This window comes from Macaca nemestrina, chromosome 7 (genome assembly GCF_043159975.1).
Source record: "Macaca nemestrina isolate mMacNem1 chromosome 7, mMacNem.hap1, whole genome shotgun sequence".
Classification (NCBI taxonomy): domain Eukaryota; kingdom Metazoa; phylum Chordata; class Mammalia; order Primates; family Cercopithecidae; genus Macaca; species Macaca nemestrina.
In genome coordinates, this window is record NC_092131.1 from 75,452,565 (window position 1) to 75,479,733 (window position 27,169).

The following is a 27,169-nucleotide window of genomic DNA, read 5'->3' on the forward strand; positions in this document are numbered from 1 at the left end:
CTTTCAGTTCAGATTAGGTCGCTGTTCCATTTAGTATTTGAATTCTCAGTGCAAGTTGTTCTGAGTACCAGCGGATACTTAAGAAGACCTCATTCCTTATTCACTTACTTTCCTTTAATAGAAAGGAGATTTGGCCCATAGTTCACCAGATAAAAATTCATTTGAATTTTTTTGGTCACAGAGAAAAATTCATTTGAATTCTCATGATAGGACTTTATAGTAAAACAGTCTGCACATAAAACGTTCAGGAGATATAAGTTTAATAAATATACTAAAGAGACCAAGAGTAGATGAAGCATGGAGAATTAACTTCCATTTTTTGTTTTGTGACGTATTCCTGAAACCATGTAACTAAAGGGTTTTAAGAAAAGGAAGCCTCCTTGGTGATTTTGCTGATTTTACCTGACTTGGAAATTGTTCAATTACACAATTCTTTCCATTTTGCATTTCTGGATGCTGGACTTTCTAATACCGAATATGTGTTAAAATAATCCCCAATTCACTATGCCGGAAGCCTACTTAAATTAACCACTATGGCAGGAGAGTGTTGTCAGGGAGGGCTCTTTTCTTTTTTTCTTTCTGGTGGAAAGCACTCCCAATCAATAGGATTTAAATCTATAATGATGAATTAAACCTACAAAAATAAGCTTTATAACACAAATAAAATTAAGTCAACAAACATTCATCTGGTGTGTAGTGTTCTGTAAATAGTATCTTTAGGAGATTGTAGCAGAAAAATAGCCTTTCTTGGCAACACCCTTGTATTTTCATGGTGACACCCTTGTATTTTCATGGTGAAAATATTGATAATTTGAAGACCCTCAGTGGAATCCAGATTTAGCTATTGTTTTTACGCTGTAACAAAAGTAGCAGCAGGAGGTGAAATCAATGCCCTTGGAGGGTAGGGTCACAAAAAAGAATTTATTGCCACTTTTTTGTTCTGGAACAGTTTGCAATCATAAATTCTTCATAAACAGAATACTTCAGAGAATGGTCCGTCTTCATAAATATACGACAGAGGACATCAATTTCATTTAATTCACAATTTGTGTCAGCACAGCAGATGCCAATGCCTGCCTTGATAGGGTTGTTTAATATGCAATTGAGACAGAGTAATATGCAGCACAGGGGACAAAATTTCACAGATTAAACTGTACGCACCACTGACATTTCATTCTAATGTATTTCCATTCCACACTGTTCACCTTAGATGAAAGTAATATTAAAAACCATATCCCTCTATTTTACTATTGTTAGAAGTTAAAATCCTTGTCTTTAATTTTTTTCATGCCAATTAAAATGTAATCATGTCAATTAAAACAGTATGCCTGGTGGTGTTAGCATGGTACAGGATTTATAAAAAATCTTCCCTCACCCTACTCTCTCACTGCAAACCTGCATGTTGTATTTGAATGATATTTTTGCCAAAATGGCAACTATTTTTAAAGTCTCTGATTTATAAAGGATAGCTAAATATTATTTCTTTTTTCAATATAATATTGACTTAAAATTCTGTTGAGGAAGCAATACACGTGACACAACTTAAACAATTTTCTTAAAATATTATTGTTATTTATCAAATTAGCAATGGATATATTAAAATGCAATGTAAACAGACTTATCACTACTTTATCAAGCACTTAAGGTTGCTATTCTTATCTATGTACTAAACAACCTTTTAAAATGTCATACACTAACCACATTTCTCCTGTCTGAGATCAATGAATGCTGTAGAATTTGGCAGATTTTGATTTAAGTCACCGTACTATAAATTGAAAGCCATTAATTATTATTAAAAAGCAACAATATGTTAGATGAAAAACTTTTAACATTTTAAGTTACTTTGCACAACTGCAGAGTGTAGTGAATTTAAATGAGAAACAAGGACTTAAACTTGCAGTTTTTTAATCTCCCAGATTAGGCATGGCATAAACAGAATACTGGCATTCCTCCAAATCATCAAGGTACATGAAGAGCTTTTTATTCAAAATATTTTTGGAGTATTATTTATCTAAAAAAATTTTTTTAAGGTAGAAAACTGGAAGGCATGCAAAATTATGCTCCATAACTGACATCGCCCATACTTGGCTGTTATAATTAATTATTTAGGTAATTGACAAATATAGCTTACCCTTGATTTGAAGTGAAGGCAATTTAGGAGAGAAGCTGATGAAAAAATACAGTTTAACTTTTCTCTCAGCTGTCTTCCAACAAAAGGACAGCACTGTCTCCTGCACAGTGCCATCCTGGTCTCTGGGTAACAGAATCTCTATATTGCCTTTTTGCCAGATTCTTGCATCTCAGTCTTTGGCTGAGACCCAGACCATCATTGCGTGAAATGAATTACATGAAACTTTTTTCTTTTTTTTTTTGGCTTTTGTTAAAAGTGAGCTGGAAATTGAGGCACAAAACACAGGCTGATTCAATTCTGCAATTCAGATTTGGGTCAAATTTGCATCTTTGTTTTGGTAGCTTTAGTGTGACTTGAAAGCTGTAGTGACAACTCCACTTTTCATCTTAAGGGTACAGTAAATAGTTAAACAGTAGATGTCTCTCACATGTACCTTCAGAATAAATTCTATTAACATTCATTCAAGCATGACAGTCAGTATATATCAGATATACTGTATTATAGTTGACTTGGTGCATACCCATAATACATGGAATATTTTACTTACTTTTTCATGTATTAAAGAACCAAAATTATTAAAATCTGAGAGGAGACAAGCTCAGAAAAAAAAATCAACAGAAGAGGAAAAGCAGTGTCTTTCCCATAATAGCATGAATAGCTTGTTTGAAATGTAGGTAGTGAATTGAAAGAGAGAGATATTTGTGCCTCAAATTAGAAATCAGACAGATAGAGTACTTCACTACGCAAAAAATGTACACATAACCTACAAACAGTAATAAAAATGCAAATACCCCAAGCAGTTCCCATTTTTCATTAATTGAATCCACTTTTTCAAGGAGATCATTTGGTAGTAAAACGCCACCTTTCTTCAAAGCTTCAACCTTACTAAGCAGCTCCGTCTTTTTCAGGTGTCTGATGGACATTTCCACACTGTATCGCTAAAATGAAAAGAGAAAAAGAGATATCATTAGGGAGAGAGGTGTTCTTAGAAAATCATTGAACACAGAATTTGTGATGCTTATGAGCATTAAAAGTTTTTGTTCCCAATAAAATTTATGGGGAGGCTAAACGTAAGTACTTTGAGTAGATGAAGAATATTGCTGATTATACACACACACACACACACACACACACACACACACAGTTATTACATTTAGTTGACTAAGATTTCTTTCTTAAACTCAAGTTTATACACATATTTGATCTTTAAAATATTCCAAATAGGATAATAACTGGTCTAGGGGGGTTTAATATTACAGTTAATTTTGGTCATCATTTGGCTCCAGAGTGCTGTCCACCTCTCATCTCTGCCCCTAAAGGACCAGTCTCAAAGTGGAAGAAATAAAATTATTCATGAAGATTATGTAAGTTCTCTGAATTCTCAGTTAACATTTTGTTTTCATTTTCTTTTCCTTAAAAATTCTGTGTGGGCTTGGAGAAAAGGTACACATAGAGAGAAAAAGGAAAGCCACCATTTTAGGTATAGTTACAAATCTATGCTTCCTTATTGATTACTGTAAAATATCCCCCAAATCATAGTTGACTACAGAACCCTCTCCCCGAGTATGTATTATATTCTAACAAACTGCCAAGAGAGTCTCTCCTAAAAGATGTTTTGCTGGAGATAATGTAAATGCTATTTAATATGACAGTTACTATGGTGATTCTCTTCAAATAACTCTATTTGGATAACTCCATAGTTAGTCCTATATTATTCATAGCCATAAATGACTATGACTGTACTTTATAAATGTACATGTAAAAACACCTCTGAGTAGAAAATCTAGATTCTGGTTAAAATATTAAACATATTTTACATTTTTAGCACATTTCCAAAATATAATAGCAATTTTAAAACTTTTTTCTTTCAGGCACCATATTTAGGTCACTGAGTTCCATGGTAGTATTTGTTCCTTTGCCCTAAATGACCAAGGGTGCTAAGATAAACACTTTTATCAGAGTTAATAAGAAAAACTTTTCTCTGGAAATAAGTAAATCAGTAAGTTCAAATGTGCCCAAGCACTTGGGTGATTTCATTCACCTTGAAAACATGATATTATATAAGATCCCAAACAAAAATACAATTGGAAGCAGATTAAAGGAAAAGAAGGTGTGAAATCACTGTTTCGGTTAATAGATCTTCAGCATTTGCATGCATATGTTTGCATACTTTTAGTTTCATATTTTAATCTTTCATTTACACTAAACATGCACATCATTTGTATTATGTAAACTTCTCCAAATGTTAGTCATTTGTGGATCACAGAACAAAATGTTTTAAATGAGGTGATTTAAAGCATTTCATATTATTAATGAATGTTGATCAGGGTGTCAGAGTATCCAAAATTACATGAATATGCATAGTGAAGAAAATCAAGGGTTACTTTAGAGCGCTTTTAGAATTTGGCCTGTGATACAAGAGAAATTCTGATTGCGTTTTCTAATGGAAGGCAATTACCAGGGCCATGTTACTCCAGCACTTAGGAAACACACTGTCCACTTGAATTTTCTGGATTCAATATTCAGAAGTATTCTAGAAACCTAGATAGTGTTTCTAGAGTGATGTGATGATTGGAGGAGATGACAATCTGCTTTATGCAATTAGGTTCCCATCTGAAATGATATAGCTGACAAATATTTACATAATTAATTTGGTAAGATTTCCACATAATATTGGGGGAACCAGTATTTCAGGCAGGCAGGAAAATCTTATTCAAATATTTTACTTATGCCACATGGTATTACACATTGACAGAGAGAGTCCTCTGGCTGTGCCACTTGGGAATGGCCTCTACCAGTTATCCTTTAACTTGTGACAAGCTCATCCCCCCTCTTCACCCCAACTTTAAACAGCTCTCACACAGCAGACCAGTCAAGAAAGGAAACAGCTTAGATGTGTCCCATAAAAACGACAGTCTTACACAAATAAAAATATAAAAAGCAATTAATTTAATTTTAGATGTAATCAACTAATCTTCTCCATTAAATGTGTATAAGTAGTCACTGCAATAGCTATTATAAAAGGTTATTACATTTAAAAGAAACTTGTCTTTATGTATGCTCTCAGTCTTTGTCACCATATAGCCTACTGTCTAAACAGCTTGATGAAAGGTGTGATTGATGGACAATGCCTTCAAACTATAATATAAAAACTAAGAGGATCTAGTTAATTGTTCGATGTATTGATATATGAATGAAAGGTACTAAAATGTTATATAATTTAAGGTGAAAATATTTTAAGTTTTGAAGCACATTCAAGGTTAAATCTAGTACGATTTAGGGGCTCAAGCTGTATGTGTAATAATGTCAGGAGCTTCTATTTTTGTTGATGCTAGTATGTTTTTGCTCTTCTGTCTCTTAACATCTTTTCAGAAGCATTAGACTCAGAGAATCAACTGCCAGCTCTATCAGTTTTCGGTCATCCTATCAAGTGGGGCTACTTTATCCTGTGGTGAGAAGATAATTTAATCTTCATATTCATTCCACCCACAGCAGTAAGTGAGCAGAGGCTGCCCCATTGTGTCCTGTAGTCTGGGGATGTTATGATATAGACTACTCTTCAATAGGCAAAAATGAGATTAGCAAAGTTAAAGTCAGAAAGCTTTTCTTGAGTGCTAAGGTAAATAAGCATCCAGTATTTAATTTCCCCACAGCACCTGCTGTGGGCCTCTCTGTCTAGTCAAAAATAAAATATACTCTCTTGAAAGGCCATATTTACATTATTAAGTGTATTTGCTTGGCCAATTCAATTTTGACTAATGAAGCCTCCTAATAGATACGTGAATGATCTAAATTAAAGACACAGGACACTACTATTCTAAATGTCATCCCTGTGTATAAAATATAAATAAAACTTAAAAAAAAAAGAGTTAAAAATAACTACAAACTCTAGCCCACCATTTTAACTAAGAACTAAAGAAGTTGTAGAAAATTCCTATTGAGTGCTTTACTTAGCACAAATGCTAAAACCGAATTATAAAACAAGGTTAGCAAAAACAGGAATTTCTGAAATAAACATACTTAGAAATGCATGAAGACTTGATTGAGATAACTTTTTTGACAGTTATGCTAAAGGCTTCCCCGCCACACCGAAGTCCCCCTCCTTTTTTTTTGTTAGAAATCACACCGAAAATTCTGCCCAAATGGAGACTGGAACAATGCCTTGAAACAGTGTTAATTGTCACCATGGAAACCAGAAGAATAAGCCATTTTGAAACTGGTATAGAAGGCACACATTGAGCAACTCAAGCATTTTTCTGCCTCCCTCAATGTTAAGGAACAAGATGCCTTGTCACTGTGAGGTCAGAGAAAGAAAACATCATGAAAGAGTTGTAGATGCTCACTGTCTGGTAAATAAAAAAAATAAAAAATAAACTATATACAGCTAATGCTATAAGACTCTACCCAGTGAAATCTTTTTGAAACAGAAGGATCATCAAAAGATGGCCAGGATTGGGGGATGGCTTCCACCTAAGCAAAACTTCAGGGCTATATTATGTGAACCTTGCCCCCAAAGCTCCCTGGGAATTCTGCTGTTGTAATAAAACTTCAGAAGAGGAAAGAAAAAAGGCAGCATGATGGAATTCAAAATAATGCTCTAAAAGCACACAGAGAGATTAAGACATCCATTGTAAGACTTTTGTATGGTGCTTCTGTTGGTTATGCTGAAAAGAGACCAGACATTGCTGAACAGAGAGTGAAGCTTTGGCTGCGAGAAACACACAAATTAAACTAAAGACATTTCTTGATTATTAGAATAGGGCTGTTGTATTCTGTGTCATCAGGGTTTCAGCATTTATATCTTATACCATATTACTTTTAACTGAGCTTCAGTTGACTTTATATTAGGAAAAGTGAAAACAAGGGAAATGATCTAGTTATTAGAATGACAGGATTGAATGTCTTTCCTGGTACAAATAATGCCACAAACACCTGTTTACCCAGCGAGATTCCCTTTCCCATATACACATGATTGACTGATAGATACGATCGATCTATCGATAGATAGAGAGATAGATAGATAGATAGATAGATAGATAGATAGAATACACTGAGAAAATAAAATATATCTTACTTAGTCTATCAGTAAGAAAGCAAATGCTAGGAACACACCAAAACACCAAACTATTGGCAAAATAATGTGTGAAAATACGCATTTTTGCCAAAAAAAAATCCAGGGATGTGTCTATTTACAACTCTCACGTGTTTTCTGGCTAGTGTTTGCCCTCTTCATTCGAGGCTTCATGGTGGCCCCTCCGCAAGTCCATGCCTAATGCCATTCAGTGGTGAACAAAGAGTCTTTTTATATAAAAGTCCAGGGTCCAAGCTCAGCTGTACATGCAGAGTGCAGGAATCTGCTAGAGGCCAGTGTTGCCTTTGCAGCAGCTCTTGTGCTGCCCCCCTTTTCAGAAGACTTGTGTGTAGCATCTCACAATGCATATGATGCTGCACATGGAGTCAGTACCACCAACACATCCAGAAGATGTTCAAAATTGAAGAAAAGGGTTCAAGTCCAAGACAAATAATAGTCGTTATTTCTTGCAAACTCCTTGTATTTTATCATTAGAATTTATGGTGAGTAATTGCATAGAGAAATTATGAAGACTCCTACAATTGTCCTTGTAAATTAATAATAGGTTTTCCTGATTGGGATAAATTTGCTGCTGAGCCTTTGGAAAAATTAAAAAGTGCAATGTCATTTAAAATTGCCAGAACTCGCACAGCAAATTACACCTGAGGTTAAGAATTGAGTTTTCCCCCTCTTCTAGCTTATTCCATTTGCATGATCTGGAAATCACATTACACTGGCCATGTACTGTTAATTGGACATAGATTGCATTATCTTTAATATAAATCAAACTACAAATATGAAAATGAATTGCAAATTCCCTAATAGAAGATCATAAAACAATCTTTTTTAAAGTATCTCCCATTAATAATTTAATTCCAATTATATCACTCAGAAAACTTAAGTAGGAGACCTGGCAACTTATTTCTCCAATCATTTCTTTTAAATAACAAATATCTAAGCCTTTAAAAATAAATATAGCTAGACTAGAAGTCACTGTTATAGAACAAAAATAAAAACACCAATAACTGAAAACTTTCATGTCAATTTCATATAAAATACGGCATAAGGATGCCAAGTCTACCTGTCTCCTTTCTTTCTTACCCATGTCAAGGGTGAGAAAAAAGTCTCCTATAGGTAAAATTTAGTAAGTTTAAGAACTATTTTGATCATACCCTGTAAAATTATAATATTGATTATTATGTTTTTATTTACTTTTTAAAAAGGTTCTCTATCCCCTTAGATATTTCTATAAATTTGATATCTTTCTGAAGCTTTTGTATGGCCTTTAATGAGTTTATATTAAATATTTAATACTGTTTAGGGCATATCCACTACTACCAAAAACAGTTATATTCCCAGCAGTCCCACTGTTTCAGGCAGAGGACTTGATTGATCCTCCTAGCCTGAATTGAGTAGAATGAAAAGAAGCAGTTGGAAAATAGCTGCAATCATTTAATGCAGATGACCTCTGACAGCCTCGCAGCTCTTCTATCTGAACAGAAATTTGCATGGGGTCTCTGTGCAGAGGAACAATGTAACCTAAATGGTAGACAATCTTTATTCTAATGAAGTGGGTGTCAAGGTCAATGTAAAACTGCAATGATAAATGGTGCACCACTAGGCAAGAGAAGTTGCATAGGCATTGTAGTGCTTTCACATTAATTGAAGACTGAAATGCACTGCGTGAAAAGCACAAGCCTCCCTTTTCACCATAATGTGTTAATGCGCCAATACTGAAATGATTTCTTCAAGATGTTTGCCTGTTGACATGTATCTTATTGCAAAAATAACCCAAATATAAAATTATGGCAAAAAATGGACATTTTTAGAATTTAGTGTTTTCCTGGAATCGAATTACAAAAATTAAATAAAACACTCCCAAATGACGTCCTGACACCTAATGTAATTCCTTTGATCTCTTTTTCTTTTCTTTTTCTATTTAGACTTGTCTTTAATTAGTTTCAACCAAGCAACCTTTTACAGAACCCTTCGTTTCGGTACTTTCCTGTTGAGCAAACTGTAAAAGAAGACTGAGGAGAGGAGAATCATTCAAATATTATTTTTCCCCTCACTTCCAAGTTTTCTGCTTAGTCTGCAGTAAAGATCTTCAGGTGGTGTTTGTCCTGAATGAAAATGTAATGAAAAGTCTACGGTTTGTAAAAGAAAATAACTATTTTCTAGTGTGGGAACTAGAAAACCTTAATCTGGTCATTGGAAATTGCCAAAATGACTGCACAGAAATAATTACACCATTACTTCAGTTGGTCTAGCAATTTTGTGGCAGTCAATATTTTTCATCCCATAAAAATAAGGATAGTAAGCTGCTTTTTAAAAATCCGGATCTACTTAAGCCTGTAAAGGGGACATTGTTTGCTAATACACTCATTAGCAACCAAGCACTTTAACTTCATCAATTAAACAGGAAATGGAGTTGCATCATTTAGTTTCATAATTTGCTAAAATACTGATAAGAGCATATTATTAACCATTTGGGAAACATTTCCAGGCTCAACTCATAATATCTTATAAACTGTATTTTTATGGTTGATATTTTTTTCAGATTCTGGTAGACTCTATGATATAGCTACATTTCCAACAGTACACTTCCTGTTACAAATAGATTTTAATAAAGCAATTACAGTTATAATAGTCAAGAATGGTCTGTAGGTCTGCAGTCTTGGTGAGAGAAGGCTATTAATATCCTTTATTATAAAATAAATGATACTGCTAGTCTGCAACTCTGATGTAAAAGCAAATTGTCTCAAACGGAAATCAACATTCCTGAAATGGTAATTCAGAGAAAAAAAAAATCTCAACATGAAGAGGATAGTGAAAAAGAAAAAAAAGTTACTGATGAAACTGTTTAAAAAACTGTACAGCTTCATCTGTGTGTGATTTGTCAGGTCTGAAGCTTTGACGTGCCCAAGGGGCAGACCCCAGCGGGGAGTAGGCTGCCGAGCTAAATAGCTGTGAAAGAAGTCTTAATGTAGGATGGAATTCAAACTAACCTTGACATGACCTCGGGAAAAATATGCAAAAAGTAAAATGAATGCTCTCTGCAAGATACATCCTAATTTTGTGGTAGAGCTGGTTAGTTTTACAAACATAACTGAGACCTTAAAAGAAAAATAGAAAGCTAGTAAAAGGGGAAAAGTTTAGAATACAGGCAAAAAACGTAAGCAGGCATGATGTGTTACTGTGAAGGCATGTGAACCATTTGGAAAGAATCCAAATAAAAACCCACACCGAACAATATTGTTGTCAGCCTGTCTATTCAGGAAAATTGTTTTTTTTTTTTTTTTTTTTTTTTTTAGGTTGAATATAAATGACACAAAGCCAAGATTACATCATTGCATTACAAAGTCTGTTGTGGCTTTTAGCTGAACAAGCCCCATGGATCTATTGGTTTAGGACAGTAATTCAGTAAGGAGGTTTTAATGTGCTATTTCTTCCTCCAGTGTCAATAAAAAAGAGAGAAATTTAAGGAAGAAATATCCCATGTGCTCTCTAGTCTATTTCTTGCTTTTGATCTGTATTTGATAAGCTGAACTCCAGTTTTAGTTGATGCATTCAGTCCTTATTTGACACTATTACAAATTTTGCTTGTTTTGAAGTGATCGGCTTAGTAGGAAGGCATTTGCTCTAACTCCCTAGCCAAGAACTGGCTAACTCACTGGATATATGGAAATTTTAATTGAGTGTCAACTTGTGTAGAAATTCAATCTTATTACCTTCTCAATGCGATTTTGTAGCAATACCAGTTATTTACTACACTACTAACCAGATTTTAAACATAATTAAATTGCTAAGAACATACACCCAAAATCTAATGACTTAAATCCCTACTCCAAGAATGTGAATTCCTGGATTAGATGTATGCACTTCCATTAGATTTCATAAGCATAAAGTGAGCAGATGGATGCAATCTTTTAGAAGCACAAAGGTTTACTGAGGACCTGTTGAACAACTATATGTAAAGATCATTGTTTAATGGATGTTATGCCATAGGTCTCTTCTTTGGTCCATTCTTATTAAATATTTTATTAATGACATAGATAAGAAAAATATGAATTTGGCATATTGATCAGATTGGGAGATTATACTAATCTCACTGATCAATAAAGTATAATATATATTTTAGCTCAGAGATCATAAACTCAAATACCTAAGTGTAGTGGTATGCTAGTAAACCGGTTCTCTAAGCAAAAAAAAAAAAAAGAAGAAAGAAAGAAGAAGAAGAAGAAAAAAAGACTTGATTTGTAGTGTTCGTTGATTTCCCTGGTATAAATACTCCCACCGTGGCTGATTCCAATCTACCAATGGTGGTTGCTGCTGGTAAAATTCCTGAATATTTAACAATATGCTCTCATAAGTCAGTATTAGCCAGCTCCAACACCTCATTACCAGGCAGATGATATCAAGGAATTGAGTAGGGCAAGGATAAATCTTCTTCTCTCTTTCATTTTCGAACTATTGCTACTGTTATAAAAAAGAGAACTTTTTTTTACTAAAATAAAGAATGCATAAATGTGATTATTACTAATATCCAATATCAGTAAGAGATAAGAGGGTGAACCGTGGAGGATGGGAGAGCATATGCCTCATCTAAAAGGGGCAACCCTTCACTCAGCTCTGCCAACTGTTAACATGTGGAAATATGGCTTCAACATGGGTTCAGTATGGCTAGACATATATATTTTAAAGCCTATACACACACACACACATATATTTTATATGAAGTCTCAAAATTATTATATGTTGCATTAAAACTTTTTAACACTACACAGACTAAACTATGTCTCTGGATATGAATCTGCAGGCAACTACTTTACAATGTCTATTTCAGATGATAATAGACCCTAAAAGGAACAAAACATGCTGCCATAATGAGTCAAATCTAAGAAGGAGAAATGACATATGTAAAGTCAGATAGTTAATAACCACCCCATTTCACCCCATACCCCTACTCCAAAACTATAAAAAGTTTTAAACTGCATAAAGAATGGAGGTGACAGGCTTCACTTGCCTTTAGGTTCAATGTGAGTCAACAGACAACGGAAGGTAGATGTAAATTTTTAAAAAAGTGAGACAGGAGAGTTCCCCTGAGCCCTTCACGAGACCCGTGAGAGAGGTGTGGCTCATTTACTTGGCCACCCGCACTCCAACTTCTTGCAGGAGGGGGAGCACACAGATGAGCGAGTGCAGGAGCCAGGACAAGTGACTTTGGGTGCCAGCAGGAAAAAAACCTGCACCGACCCACGGCGGCGTCTAGGGGTTGCCCACAACCTCTGGAGCCTCAGAGGGCATGTGTTACAAACAATGCTCTTTTAGCATTTGCCATCTGTGGATGGCTTAAGTGTTAAACAGCTTAGAGAAGAGTCAGTATGACAGCCTTTTTGGGTTCCCGCACCTGGCGCATCATGAATTCTTGTCCAGCATCCAGGAAGAATCAGGTCACACAAATGGACTGAAAGGTGATGTATGTGGAAGATTTTACTGACGCAAGTGGCTCTCAGTGGGATGGGGAGCTAGGAAGGGGATGGAGTGGGAAGATAGTCTTTCCCTAGAGTTTGGCCATCCCTGGCTGAACTCCTCTCTGACTGTCCCCAGCTGGCCGAACTCCTCTTGACATTCAGATGCTGCTTCTCTTCTCTCCTTCTCTGCTGCACTGCTCTTCTCTGCCAGTGGAGCCTGGGGTTTTTATGGGTACAGGGTTGGGGGTGTAGTGGGCCAGGGTGGTTTTGGAAAAGGCAACATTCGGGCAGGAAAACAGGAATGCATGTTCTCATTTAGGGCTGTGGTTCCAGGCTTGAGGGTGGAGCCCTTGCCAGGGACCCCCACCCTCTTCTACCCAATATTTCCCTGCTTCCTGTCCATATCAAAAGGAAACATGATTTTGGGTTGAATTAAGACAAACACAGGGTTAAAAAAAGAAAGGTAATGGATATATTAGTTTGACTGTGATTTGCTAGGCCCCAACCTAATACTGCTTGCATTCCATTTTCCAAAAGGGACCTAGACAATGTTTCAAAGCAAAGCACTTCAGTAAGGGAGAAGATTCAATACCCCAAGGGCCAAGCTGTTGAATGAGCTAAAGGTATTCAGCTAAGAGGGCAAATAAGAGTTAGAGGTGAGAGAAGAGAGGAAGGACATGTTAGCAGACTTTGAATATTTAGAGGACCTTTGCATAAAAAATATTAATTTGTTCCATCTGACCTCAAAGGTCAGGCTGGGGGTCAAAGGCTGAAGCTTGAGTAGGAACACAGCATGAAAGATAGTGAGTTCCCATTCATTAGAGGTGTTCAGGCAGAGATGAGAAGTCTACCTGGCTGGGATATATTATGGGCAAATGAAGCATTGAATGAGGATTGGCCTGGAAGATAGAGCCTAAAGTTCCTCTCTGTTTTAGAAAGTTGAGCTTCTTTGGATCCACATTCACAAGATCAGCCATAACAATTACATTATTTCAGGTAAAAGAAATGCCAAGATTGAAAATCACCAAGTTAAGAAGAAGCTGTCACTCGCTGGAACAAGATTCAGAAACAAGATTCTCATACAGAAAAACCTGAGAGAATAACAATAGAGCAAATACACAACCACATAAAATGTAAGCTGTAGAATCTAAGCTAAGATGGGCTACAGAGAACCAAAAGAAAGGGCAGGGTTAACTGAAAATTCCAAAACTGTCTTCAATCCATCCTGTTTTAGAGAGGCATTTCATTGAATGTGAGGTACAGAATGAAACCTTTCAAGTCCTTTTATCTGATAAATATAGGAGACTTCTACGATAGAATTTATGTGGTTAGGTTCATATTTCAACAATGTCCTTCCTGTAAATTTTTTTGAAAGACATAAACTTCAAGATAAATATCTCCCTCAAAAATCTCCTTCATCAATACAGACTTTCTTCAGTAGATATCGAAGATGTGCATTATAACCCTTGCTACCAGCAGCATGAGCATAATTGTAATTTCTCCTCCATGCTATGAAACTTCATGGTTGTGCTATATTATATTGCAAATCTACACATCTCAAAGGGTTTTCTGTGCATTCCAATGCACTTTAGTGACGATGTGGATCATTGCCATAATACATCATGACTACTCTAATTATGGTTTCATTATGATGCACCATATCAGGGCTGTTGTAATGTCATGTCAGCACATAGTAAAAATAGTTATGCAATTATGTAATATCTGTTAGAGTATGCAATGTAGGAAGGAAAAAAGACTTGAGGCACAGCAATTAATGTAATGAAACTCAGTTTTCTCCTTTAAAAAAGGTTTCCAATGTAAAAGTTTCATTTATTTTGTTTTCCATTTCCCAACCTAAACAAACACCTCTAAACACAGCTATTTCTGTTGAATTTGGCACTACTACATAATTTTTTAAAGTTTTTTTTGAGACAGGTTCTTGCTATGTTGCCCAGGTTGGAGTGCAGTTGGCTATTCACAGGCATGATGAGCACACACTATAGCCTTGAACTCCTGGGCTAAGTAATCCACTTGCCTCAGCCTCCTATGTAGCTGGGAGTACAGGTGCATGCCACCGCACTCAGTACAACTACTTAATTTAGAATTTTCTAATAACACAAAATAAGAAGAATAGGAACAGAAAAATTTTTGACTCTAGCTGTTCTCCAAACGTAACAAAAGAAAACATTTACCTAATACGTGCTATACGAAATCCAGTAACATGTTAACGGTAGTAAATTAAAGTCCATTGAAGAATTACCATTATGCAAACTTCAAATACAATAGTCACATTCTTCTATCTTCCATGACCTCTTGTGTGGACATACCACTATTTGCCTTACCCCCTAAAACTTGATTGACCATCTATCTCTTAAATAAACTATGATAATGAAATGAGATAAAGCAATGATATGCATGTTTACATCCCTAAACTACTAAGACCATAAATATTCACATGCCTTTAGTCTAGCTGCTAAAATATACACAGATATCTATAAAAACAGAAATGTTATTTGTCTTGTAAATTTGAAGAATAAACTTTAAAAGATGGTGGCTATGTCTTCTTTAGTTGACCACAGAATATCTTGAATATCTGAGACCTTCAGAAAGCCTTGAGTCAATGAATAGTTTCTCAAACTAAGTGATGTATGAATTGCTGTTTGTTGTTTTAATATACAATCAAAGGAGAATTTATATATCATAGCTTACCACATATCTTTATAGCTGAATTACAGGCCTGTTCAGTGCAAGTATTTATAATGAAAATGCTGAAGCCTGAACTATGGATGTGGATGGTTGTGCAGCAGCAGCAGCCATTTCAAATATAGATTTATTTTTAGCATTAGGAGGCACCAAGTTTGTTTAAATCTGGACTTTTTTTTTCTACAATTGCAAGTAATGTTAATAGCACACTGTAAATGTGAAGGCTAAGTGTGCAATGTCAAAATAGACTGGATCTCTCTGAAAATTGGAAATTCAGGCTTTTCAAACATAATCCAGATGTTTGGCTTTTATTCAGATTTCAAGAAAGAGGGATCTAATATGATATAAAATTCATACATGCATATTTCATTAGTGCCTTTTGTATCGCTGAATTAAACATTCTGAAACGTGCTTTTCCCAAATCACATAGAGTTTTAAACCAAAGCAGTTGCCAAGATGCTCCACACCTCAAAAATAATGCCAAATTAATTTCATAAGGAAGAACTTATATATTTCTTATGTTAACTCTGTTGATATTTCCTCAAAGAGATATCTTGCTTTCTCTTTGAGGGTAAGAAGAAAAATGAGAAGTAGAACACTGTAGCCATTGTAGTTTATCAAAAAGGTGTTGCTGCAGAACATGGTGGCTTTTGAAATCTATGAGAATCAGTTTCCTAAATAAAGGCTGAATGCACTATCGCCCTTATTGTCATCATCAAAAAACTATCTTTTCAAGTTTCGTGCAAATGGGCATTCCCCAGGGACTAAGGACTCCAGCACTGAGAAGCTGCACCCAGGATTTACCATGTGATGGTAGGTGTTAAGACAGAGCTGATCAAAGCTTTTCCAGGGTTGCCTGTTCCCAAAACACAATGAAAGTGCCATTATACCTTTATGTATTCACATTGTGACTTTTTTTTTTTTTTTTTTTTTTTTTTGCAGAGTATTTTTAACCTTCAAAGGGTTTTCACATCTATAATCTTAACAGATCCATAATGCTATGGAGTTTTTCTTGATGACTGCTCAAATCCCTGTATAGGGAAAATATCTGATTTTTAATGCTACTTTTTAAGAATATCTCTGGTGCCTTCACTTCAGATGAGGATAAGTATGGTTTCAGAATTAGATTATAAGCTAATTCTACAAGGGAATGTATGAGGTCAGAGACCACATGTGTTTCACTCTTTACCCACCGTAATTCTTAGCATTATGGTTTAAATGTAGGAGGTTGTTGCAAAATATTTATTCATTTGAATTTCTCCCAAAAGAAAGTCCAGGCAGATATAGAGAGCAGTTGAAATATATGCCAGATATAGTGTTAGGACACAGAAATGAGTAGAGTGTGATTGCTTTATCTTTGAGCTTCATTTTCTGTGAAAAAACTTATTTGGCAAAACATCCAATACAGAAATATTATTCTCAATTTTCAGACAGATACCATGAACAAAGTTAATTGTTTATCATGGCCATGAATGGTTAACACAAGAAAAGCTTCTGTGAAAATCTATCAAAAAAAAGAGGAAGGTGGCAGTAGTTCTTTGAATATTTTAAGGGCACCTTTTATAAGGCAGTGTTTTCTCAAAGCAAGAACATTTGATCAGAATGCAAAAGGCTAAATCTAATTTCTAGTTCCAATATCAGTATGCTACAGACTTAAATACCTTTCTGTTCTACCCATCCCCTGACCCCTTGGGTCTTTTTGTTTCTTTTGGGTACCTACCCATATTTGTCAGAAAAATATTTTGAAAAAATAAATTTTAGAGATTTTAGGCTTTAAGGCTTAAACACTGCTGCTGCAGCCTCAGAAAGCTTGACTGTCATTTCAATGGATTGTTCTTTTTTGTTGATCTATGGCAAGCCCATGGGGAAAAGTTAGTAATATTACTTCTGTCTTACAGATTAAAAATTGATACATAGAAGCCAAGTGACTTGCCCAAGGTCAGTAAGATCTACTAAAATCCACAAATAGAATTTCAGGAGGAATTTCAGCTTAGCTTGGTAAGTCATACCACTGCTCTTGAAAATACATCTTTAGATCTCAGTCCAGAAGTCTGAAGAAATTGGTGGGCCCTACGAGTATAATGTAAATAAAGTCAAGAATGCCATTCAAAGTGACATTGGAGTGGCCAACACATACTTGAGAACCCTACTCCTGTAGCCTCTATAGCCAGATTTATTTGGCATAGGCTCATCCTCAGAAACCCAACAGATTTTTAATAGCCTGAGATTGAGACTAACAGGGCAGATAGGAGAGTTCTCACTGATAGTCATGCCTGTCATTCAGAAGAATGACAATTCACAGTTTAAAGAAGCTGTAGGGTACAAATGGAAATTTATTGGTATAAACTAAGACCATAAAGAACAAACCTTGGTTATAACTGCTTTTGAGCACTTTTTGAGCTATGTAAAGGAGTCTGCTATAAATATTCAAGGAAGTTTCTTAGAATAGTTCCATCGAAGAGAAACAGAATGTGTGTGTGTGTGTGCGTGTGTGTGTGTGTGTGTGTGTTTGTGATAAGAGACAAGAGTAATAAAAGTAAAGAGGAGGAAGAAGTGAAGATCTGGAGAATGTAATGATGGAGATGCATAGATGCATGGAGAGAAAGTAATAAGTAAATCGGGGAAGTTACAGAGGTTTAGCTAGATAGGAAAAACAATTCCTAGTCTACAGGGAATAAATCCTAAAAACTACAAAAAATAAACAGCGTTGCAGAAAAGGAAGGAAATTACAGCTAGAGAAAAGGTCTTAGTGAATGACTTCCCTGAAATAAACAGATGAGAGAATATGATGTTGATGACTTAAACATTTTGCATAAAGGCTGAAAAAAAAACACTAAGAGGATATTAGAACCAAAAGAAGCAGAAGTACAAGGATGTGGCCGTTTAGCACAGCTATAACCACAACAATGGATACATTTTCAAGAAGATATGAGTACTAAAACATGTGATTTTTGAGAATTTTCCCTAAGCACCTTTTGCTGGGCACCATCAATCCTGCAACTGTTACTTCTGTCTTTGTTCTCTTTCTTGGTGGCTGGACACCTGATCCACCTGATCCAGGGAAAGTCATTTCATATTTCCATGGTCATCCCATCCGTAAACAGGGACAAAGCTATCTTTGCCACTTGTCTAACACAGATATTTTAAGAGGTAAATAGATCATATTTGTAAGAAATTTTAGATCTTGATATAAAATACAACATTAATAACAAGTCTTTGATTTTAACACACACGAGATTTGTAATAAGATTTTTTGGTTTGCTACCCATGTGAGAAAGCAAGACTGCAAATTTCCCATGGTTTTTATTTTTTGTCTTAGAAATAATGTATTATAACTAGTGTTGGGCCATATTAGAGAGTAAAAGAAATCACACATCAGGGTGAAGTCATTAGAAAGGTAAATACAGATAGATAGATAGATAATGTATACCATATAATATATAATTAATATACATTATATAATGTAGATAATATATAATTATATATATATTATGTATTTTCTAAAAGACAGGAATAGATACATGTTTAGAGAGAGTACATAGTATATAGTACATATATGTAGTATATACTAAATATATAGTGTATACTATACTATATACTAAATGTAATTGTGGTTTTTGCCATTAAAAGCAAGGCAAAATCCCAATTACTTTTGCACCGGCCTAACAGTATATAGTACATAATACATATAGTGCATATATATATATACTGTGACAAAGTTTTACTATTCTTCTTGACTCTTAATGAAGGGAGGAGGGAGCTTGTTGATATTACCTATTAATACTATTTCTTAAAATCTATACATATGTGACCATTTAATCACTCATGAGTGATTAAACATAAACATGGTGACAAAAACCATGCCAAACATTTTAATTTGTAAATCAATGAGATAAAAGAATATTGGTTAAGAAAAATTACAAAAATTAAATTAAATGCCTGAAAAATAAATTAAATGCCTGGAATCAGACTCCCCATATTTAAACTTTGCTTGCATTGCTTACTAGCTGTGTACTTCCCTGTGCCTTAGTTGCTCATTTGAGGATACTGTTAATACTTCATTAGGTTGTTGTGAGGATTGGATGAGCCAGTATCTGCAAAGATCCTAGAACAATTCCTGTTACATAATAAACACTATATACAAATGTTTGTTCAAACTTTTCTTAGCATGCAGAATTGCATGCTAAGAAAATATGACCTCTGGCATAACTTTTCTGTCTCTTTTATGCCACTAATTCCTTTATTTGTATATATAACTTCTCTTCACTGTATGAAATATTGAATCTAGGAATCAATATTCACTAGAATTAAAAAAAAAATCTTTCCTTTTATTGACTTTCACTGAACACATGGGATAAAAGCTATATGGTTTGTCACTGGATTTCCTCTTCTCCAGTTCGTCTTCCTGTTTTTGGTAAAGTCCTAGGAGCACGTCAAGCTAATTCCTAGATCTGAGGTTTTTTCCCCCTAAATTGCATTATTTTGTAATGCATCTATCTCTATTCCAATTATTTAAATTATATCCAGTAAGGTTCAGTTCAAATATCATTTCTTCCATGAGGACTTTCTAAGAAGACAAGCACTTATTTTTCATACCACATAAATTTGCTATCTTTGCTATTATTTCATGTTTTTTCATTTTGCTTTTCTAAGTAGATTATAAATTACTTAAGGAAAAGGATAACCTCCCTTTATTTGGTTCTCCATAGCACACCATAGGACCCTAACGAATACTTATTGTCTCATTCCCACAGTCACTAAAATGAGAAAACATCATTCCTTCTTCTTTTTAAGTAAAAGTAAAATAATTAGACCATTAATTCCTGATATATGTATTAGGACATATGGACATATGTAATTTTCAAAATATATGTGATAAGAGAATTCAGGTGAAAAATGTCTTTGTGCTTAGACACACAGAAAGTGATGCAAACTTCATAAATTGTTAGTTGAATTTGATACCAATTAGTGCAGTTTGCAAGGCAGAAAAACTTGTAATCAGTTTTTCCTCAAGCAAATATGAATCTGCCTTCAACCATACAGCTCTCCAGAGAAGCATCCCCAGTAGGGAATTTGAAATTAGAGTGATTGCCTGTCACTAGGTCTCCCAAGGTGTAGACTTTGAATTCAAACGTGAGTCTGTTCTTTACCAAAATGCCTTAGGGACTATTCAGGTCCTTTCCTCATAGACAGCTAAATGCCTTTAGTCATATTTGCCATGACATCCAATGTGACAATTCAAATAGTGTATAAACTACCAATGTGTGTACCACAATACAAGCAGAAGGTAAGCAAACGTTGCTCATATGTTATGAAATGACTTAGTTTCAATGGAAGTGTAAGCGAATGTATCTGTTCCATGCTGTGAAAACAACTGAGGGGCACTTGGTAATTCTGCCTAAAGAAGAAGGTAGAAAAATTAAAATATGTAGAAAATAAGACGTCAAAGAGAAAGCTGAATTTCCATTACAGACAGCAAAAGACACTGCAGAGAATCAATGGAATTTATCTGCCACTGAAAAAAAGTAAAATGGAAAGGAAAGTGTCTAAGAAGTTTCATAAAATATATATTTATATTTTTATTGACTGAAATGAACCAAAAGTACTGTGGTATTTAGAAATTATACACTTTTTATGGTACTTTAAAAAAATACAGGCACACTTGGTTTTATTATGCCTTACAGATATTACAATGTTTACAAATGGAAGGTTTGTGACAACCCTGTGTCAGGCAAGGCTATTGGCACAATTTTTCCAACAGCATGTACTCATTTTGTATCTCTGCATTACATTTTAGTAATTCGGTCAATATTTCAAATTTTTCATTATTATTTTTATCTGTTATGAGATCTGTGACCAGTGATCTTTGATGTTACTACTTGTTTTGAGGCACCACAAACCACACACATGTAAGACTATGAACTTAATCCTAAAGTGTTGTGTACGTTCTCATTGCTCTACCCACTAGCAGTACTCTCTGTTCCTCAGACCTCCCTATTCCTTGAGACACAACAATATTGAAATTCAGCTAAGTAATAATCCTACAATGGCCTCTATTTATTCAAGTGAAAGAAAGAGTCACTTTAAATGAAAAGCTAGAAGTAGCTAAGCTTTGTGAGCAATGCAGGTAAAAAGCTGAGATATTCTGAAAACGAGGCCTCTTGTGCCAGTTAGCCAAGTTTTGAATGCAAAGGGAAAGTTCTTGAAGGAGATTAAAAGTGCTACTCCAATGAGCACATAAATGAAAAGAAAGTGAAACAGTCTTAGTGCTGATAGGGAAAAAGTTTTAGTGGTCTAGATAGAAGATCAAACCAGCCACAACATTCCCTCAAGCCAAACCTAATTCAGAGGATGGCCCTAACTCATTTTAATTCTATGAAGGCTAAGAGAGGTGAGGAAGCTGCAGAAGAAATGTTGGACACTAACAGAGGTTGGTTCATGAGGTTTAAGGAAAGACACCATCTCCATAACATAGAAGTGCAAGGTGAAGCAGCAAGTGCTGATGGAGAAGCTGCAGCAAGTTCTCCAGAAGATCTAGCTAAGATCACTGATAAAGGTGGCCACGTGAAATAACTTTTCACGTAGACAAATGATTTCATGTAGACAAGATTTTCAATGTAGACAAAACAGTCCTCTATTGGAAAAAAAATGCCATCTAGGACTTTCATGGCTAGAGAGGAGAAGTCAATGCCTAGCTTCAAAGCTTCAAAGGAACGTCTGACCCTCTTGTGAGAGGCTAAAGCAGTTGACGATGTTAAGTTGAAGCCAGTGCTCATTTCCTACCCTGAAAATACTAGGGCCTTAAGAATTATGCTAACTCTACTCAGCCTATGCTGTATCAATGGAACAACAAAGTCTGGATGACAGTTTATCTGTTTACAGCACAATTTACTATATATTTTAAGCCCATTGTGGGGACCTACAGCTCAGAATAAAGGATTCCTTTCAAAATTTTACTGCTCATTGGCAATGCACTGGGACACCCAAGAGGCGCTGATGAAGATGTTCAAGGAGATTAATGCAGTTTTCATGCCTGCTTACACAATATCCATTCTGTGGCCCATGTAGCAAGGTGTAATTTTGACTTTCAAGTTGTCTTATTTAAGAAATACATTTTGTAAGGCTATAGCTGCCACAGATAGCGATTCCTCTGATGGATCTGGACAAAGTCCATTGGAAACCTTCTGAAAAGGATTCACCATTCTAGATGCCATTAACAACATCTGAAATTCATAGGAGGAGATCAAAATATCAACATTAACAGGAGTTTGGAAAAAGTTGATTCCAACCCTTATGAATGACTAAGGGGTTCAACACTTCAGTGGAGGAAGTAACAGCAGTGGTGGAAATAGCAAGAAAACTAGATCGGAGGTAGAGCCTGAAGATGTGACAGAGTTGCTGCAATCTAAAGATAAAACTTGAACAAATGAGGTGTTCCTTCTTAAGAATAAGCAAAGAAAGTAGTTTCTTGAGATGGAATTTACTGCTGTTGAAAATGCTGTGAACACTATTGAAATTACAACAAAGAATTTAGAATGTTACATAAACTTAGTTGATAAAGCAGAAGCAGGGTTTGAGAGGATTGACCCCAATTTCGAAAGAAGTTCCACTGTGGGTAAAACGCTATCAAACAGCATTGTATGGTACAGAGAAATCTCTTGTGAAAGAGTCAGTGTGGCAAACTTCATTGTCTTATTTTAAGAAATTGCCGCAGCCACCCCAACTTTCAGCAACTACCACCCAGATCAGTCAGTCAGTAGCCATCAACACCGAGGCAAGACCTTCACCAGCAAAAAGATTATGACTTGCTGAAGGCTCAGATGATCCTTAGTATCTTTATGCATTAAAATATTTTTTAAAATAAGTACATTTTTTAGAGATAATATTATTGCACACTTAACAGACTATAATATAGTGTAAACACAACTTTTATATGCACTGGGAAACCAAAAGATTCATGTGACTTGCTTTATTGTGATATTCTCCTTATTATGGTGGTGTGGACCTGAACTTGCAATATCTCTAAGGTATGCCTGTATTATATTTATCCATGAGTTTGGTCTTTTAGCCTGTGAAATTAAGTCTTAAAATTCTGATTTTGCCCGATTGCTTATAGGCAAAGTCAATTACTAATTGAAGTAATCTTTGATTTTTTTCACAAAAGAGAAAATATTGAAGTTGGAATGGACCTGAGAGATACTGAGTCCACCCCCCTTACTTTACAGATGAAGAAAATGAGGCCTGAGAGGATAAGAATAATTGCCCAAGGGGAATCTGGCCTCCTTCTCCAGGGCTTTATCACATGGCTTCTCAATCTTCCTTTGCTAACACTGGTCTTTAGTGAAGCTTAAAAATAAGATCAAAGAAAGCTCAAAAGGGGATCTATAGAATAAAATAATATAAACTGGGGCACTGAGATGAGGTCCATCCATTCCCTTCGAGAGAAATTAACATATAGAGATCTGCGCCTCTTTGGCCTTTGTCTTTTCCTGAGAAAGCTTCAAGATCAGTTAACTCTGTATACCTATGAGAGTGGGACTGAATCATGGCAAAGCTATTAGTGACAACCAAGCTTCTTTATTAAAAATCCATTTTGGTGTATGTGTGTGTGTATGCATTTAAAAGCAATAATTCATTTTATAAAAAGGTCAGTGTGAATCTATTTATGTTTCAAGGCCAAACATGAAGTATAGGGTTCAATGAACAATTTCAGAGCAGTCAAGCCACCAGAGAAGTGCCATACGAGCACAGTGAGAGCCAAAGTTGAAAGAAATGTATAGGATCCACTTTCTGATTTTCTTTGGTTATCACAAGCACAATAGAGTATAGGAGGCCACCTGGTGGTGAAATGAACCAATTAACCATTTAATGTTAAACTGAAAAGCAAGCAAAACGGAGTTTGGGTTGTTACAAAAGGAAAACTAGAACCTGGGGCAAGAGGATAATAATCAACAGATATTACTGCAATACATCAGATAGAAAATTGAATCGGGCAACTATTCAAGTCTGTAAAATAACGGATATTCCTAAAGTGTTGCCATAATAGTTATTATTTATACCAGGGATTAGCAAACATTTTCTGTAAGGAGGCAGATACTGAATAGTTTAGGCAGGCTGGCCACATGGTCACTGTTCATGCTACTCAACTCCACCATTGTGTAAAAGAAGATATAGATATTTCCTAAATGAATGTGCCTGGCAGTGTTCCAATAAAACTTTATTTTAAAAATGAATGGTAGGCTGCATGTGACCTGCAGGTCATAGTTTGTCAGCCCCTGATTCTGTTTTATCTATTGAGCACATACTATTTACCAAGGACCAGGTGAAGCCCCTATATACATTACTTCATGGAATCCTAACAACAACCTTTCAAGGTAGGTGTTATTATCCCTACTTCCCACATTTAAAAACGGAAGCCTAAAATGTTTCAATAATTTGGAGGAAAAGGCACTAAGCCTCATTCATTAGAAATGCTTTGTGTAGCGCCATAGCCATTTTTTTCCTCTGTGATTGCACACCCTTGTGCTGACCCTCCCTCCCATTTATCTTGCAGAGGCTGCTTTCGGTTTCCCTCAGTGGTGACTCTGCTCCTGTTTCTCCACCTCATGTTCCCTTGAAATGTTGTTTGTCTCTTAACATCTTTTTCTCCATCACTTCTTTTATGTTTAAAAACTTTATGTCAGTTTTCATAACAACAGATGTAAGCAAGCATGAAAAAGAGACAAAAGCAATGTATTAAAAATAGATAGCCACATATACAACAATAAGCCAGGGAAACTGTCATATTGTGTATGCTCCAAATGGAATGTGAGCCAAAAACACAATGCTCACTCTTACATAAATAATATATTACGCATCCACTGGGAGAAGAAGTAGCTCTGTCCCTAAATGGAAGAGGTTTTTTTTTTTTTTTTTTTTTTGGTCCATTTTTTATGTCACGTTCTTTTTCTTTTTAAAATTTTTAAAGGCATATACTGTAAGTCATACCATCTCCGACAGGCTACATTCCTCTTCCAAACCATCCATGAACTATTTCATTAACTGTTAATAAGAGACAGTTGAAAAACCTGATGGAGAAATCCATGGAGCTTACTAAAGCCTCTCAAATATATGGATTTACCAGCAGTCTTTCAATATTAGCATATTTTCTGCTACAAAAGAGGATGGAAGTGGTTTCAGTTAGATGGAGTGTAGACAAAACTGAAATAAATGACTTAAAAAATTTTTTTTCACCAACCAGCTTTGAGCACCAAAAAATTTTCTAACTTGAAACTGCAAAAGCTTGAGAAATGTGACTATACAGAAAACAGAAGAGCTCATTACAGAGCATAGATTTTGGCTGATCTGACAATGAATTCCACCAACAGAGAGGATTTACACTAGATATACGAAGACTTTCAGGAAAGGGAGAGTCTTTCCTGAGTCTCTCAGGACTTTGAATGGCAGGCTGTGGAATTCCCTCTGGAAAGATCTTCAGTGGAGGACAAATGCTCTTCTATATGGAATGGATAAAAACAATCCTTGAAAGAGAAGGAATGAAATGAAGGTCCTTTCAAGGTACTTGCAGTCCTGGAACACCACTGAAATTCCCACTTTACATGGAACTAAATAACTGTACAAAATCTCTTAGAGATCAACTTTGGCATATTCAGGAAAAAAATCATTAAGCAGGTGATTCAAATCAGAAAGTATTTACTGAGTGCCAAATATTACCTAGCGCTGGGGAGATGTTCTGAGCAGCAGTGTGGACAACAGCAGACAGGGAACACAATTATTCACTTCGGATTAAAAAAAAATCGTTGTGCTCCAATGCTCCAATCAGCTTTCTGGAACTATTTCCTGAACTTGGTGAGCTCAAAACTCCCACAAGAGCTGGCTGTCACATGAGATTTCTGGCATTACTCATGGTATCCCTGGATCTTTTTGTAAACAGAAAAGGCTTCTGACAATGTTTCCATACTTTATTTCTTTTTCTAACCCAAACTTGGACGGATGGAGCCTAGTGAAACTATCATCAAAACTTGGATTATAAGATGCTAGCCAAATTTGAATTCTTTTGCGATATTTCCATGTTACAGAAAAGATTTCAATTAGTTCAACCCTAGAGACTCATTTATACTTAAGTTAACATGAGGATTTTGGCTCCTGGTTTATAAGACATTACTTCACAGAATGGGTCTTTAGCACCACCAGGCAGATGAGAGTGAGGAAGAAGAGAGAAAAATCATACAGACAGGAATGTTTATCATGCATATTTTCAAATTGCAGCATGTCAGCTGAGGAAAGCTAAGGAGGAAGGGCAAAGTTCAGTGGAAAAACAGTAAACCCAAAAGGATGTCAAGGTGGACACAAAGAGGACCAAGAAGTGAAGTGACTACACATCTTTGTCAGATGCTAATTTGAAATGATGCATTTTGTAACATTTTCTTAATTGTTTAAAATCATTAAAGCTCACAATTAATCACTAAGTAAAAAAATTACAAATTGCCATATATGATTATTTCTTAAAATTATGAATAGCATAAAACTTTTTAAAAACGAAAATGTGGGAGAAAGTTTCAAAAGTGTTTCAGCCCTCTCCTGGTATTAGAGTAGTGACATTTAATTTTTAAATTTCCATATTCTGAATTAGCTAGCTACAGCTTTGGGAAGATAAGTCACTCTTTTACTCTCTCTTTCTGTCTCTTGCTCACTCTCTCTCTCTGTCTCTCTCTCTCTCTCTTTCTCTCTCATGTGCACGTGTCTCTCCCTCTCATCATAAACTTGGACTAAAAAGCCAGCCCAAGTCCA

General features: G+C 35.4%; 1 protein-coding gene across 5 annotated transcripts in view; it reads right to left on the reverse strand.

Annotated features, from left to right (window-relative positions):
- The window catches only part of LOC105477949 (A-kinase anchoring protein 6), a 651,033-nt gene that overhangs the window by 108,994 nt on the left and 514,870 nt on the right, over positions 1–27,169 (reverse strand). For all 5 annotated transcript variants that reach the window (XM_011734851.3, XM_011734847.3, XM_011734848.3 and 2 more), the window contains one exon: positions 2,923–3,069. In XM_011734851.3, the coding sequence (XP_011733153.2) occupies positions 2,923–3,069 (147 nt within the window). The remainder of the gene's footprint in view (positions 1–2,922; positions 3,070–27,169) is intronic.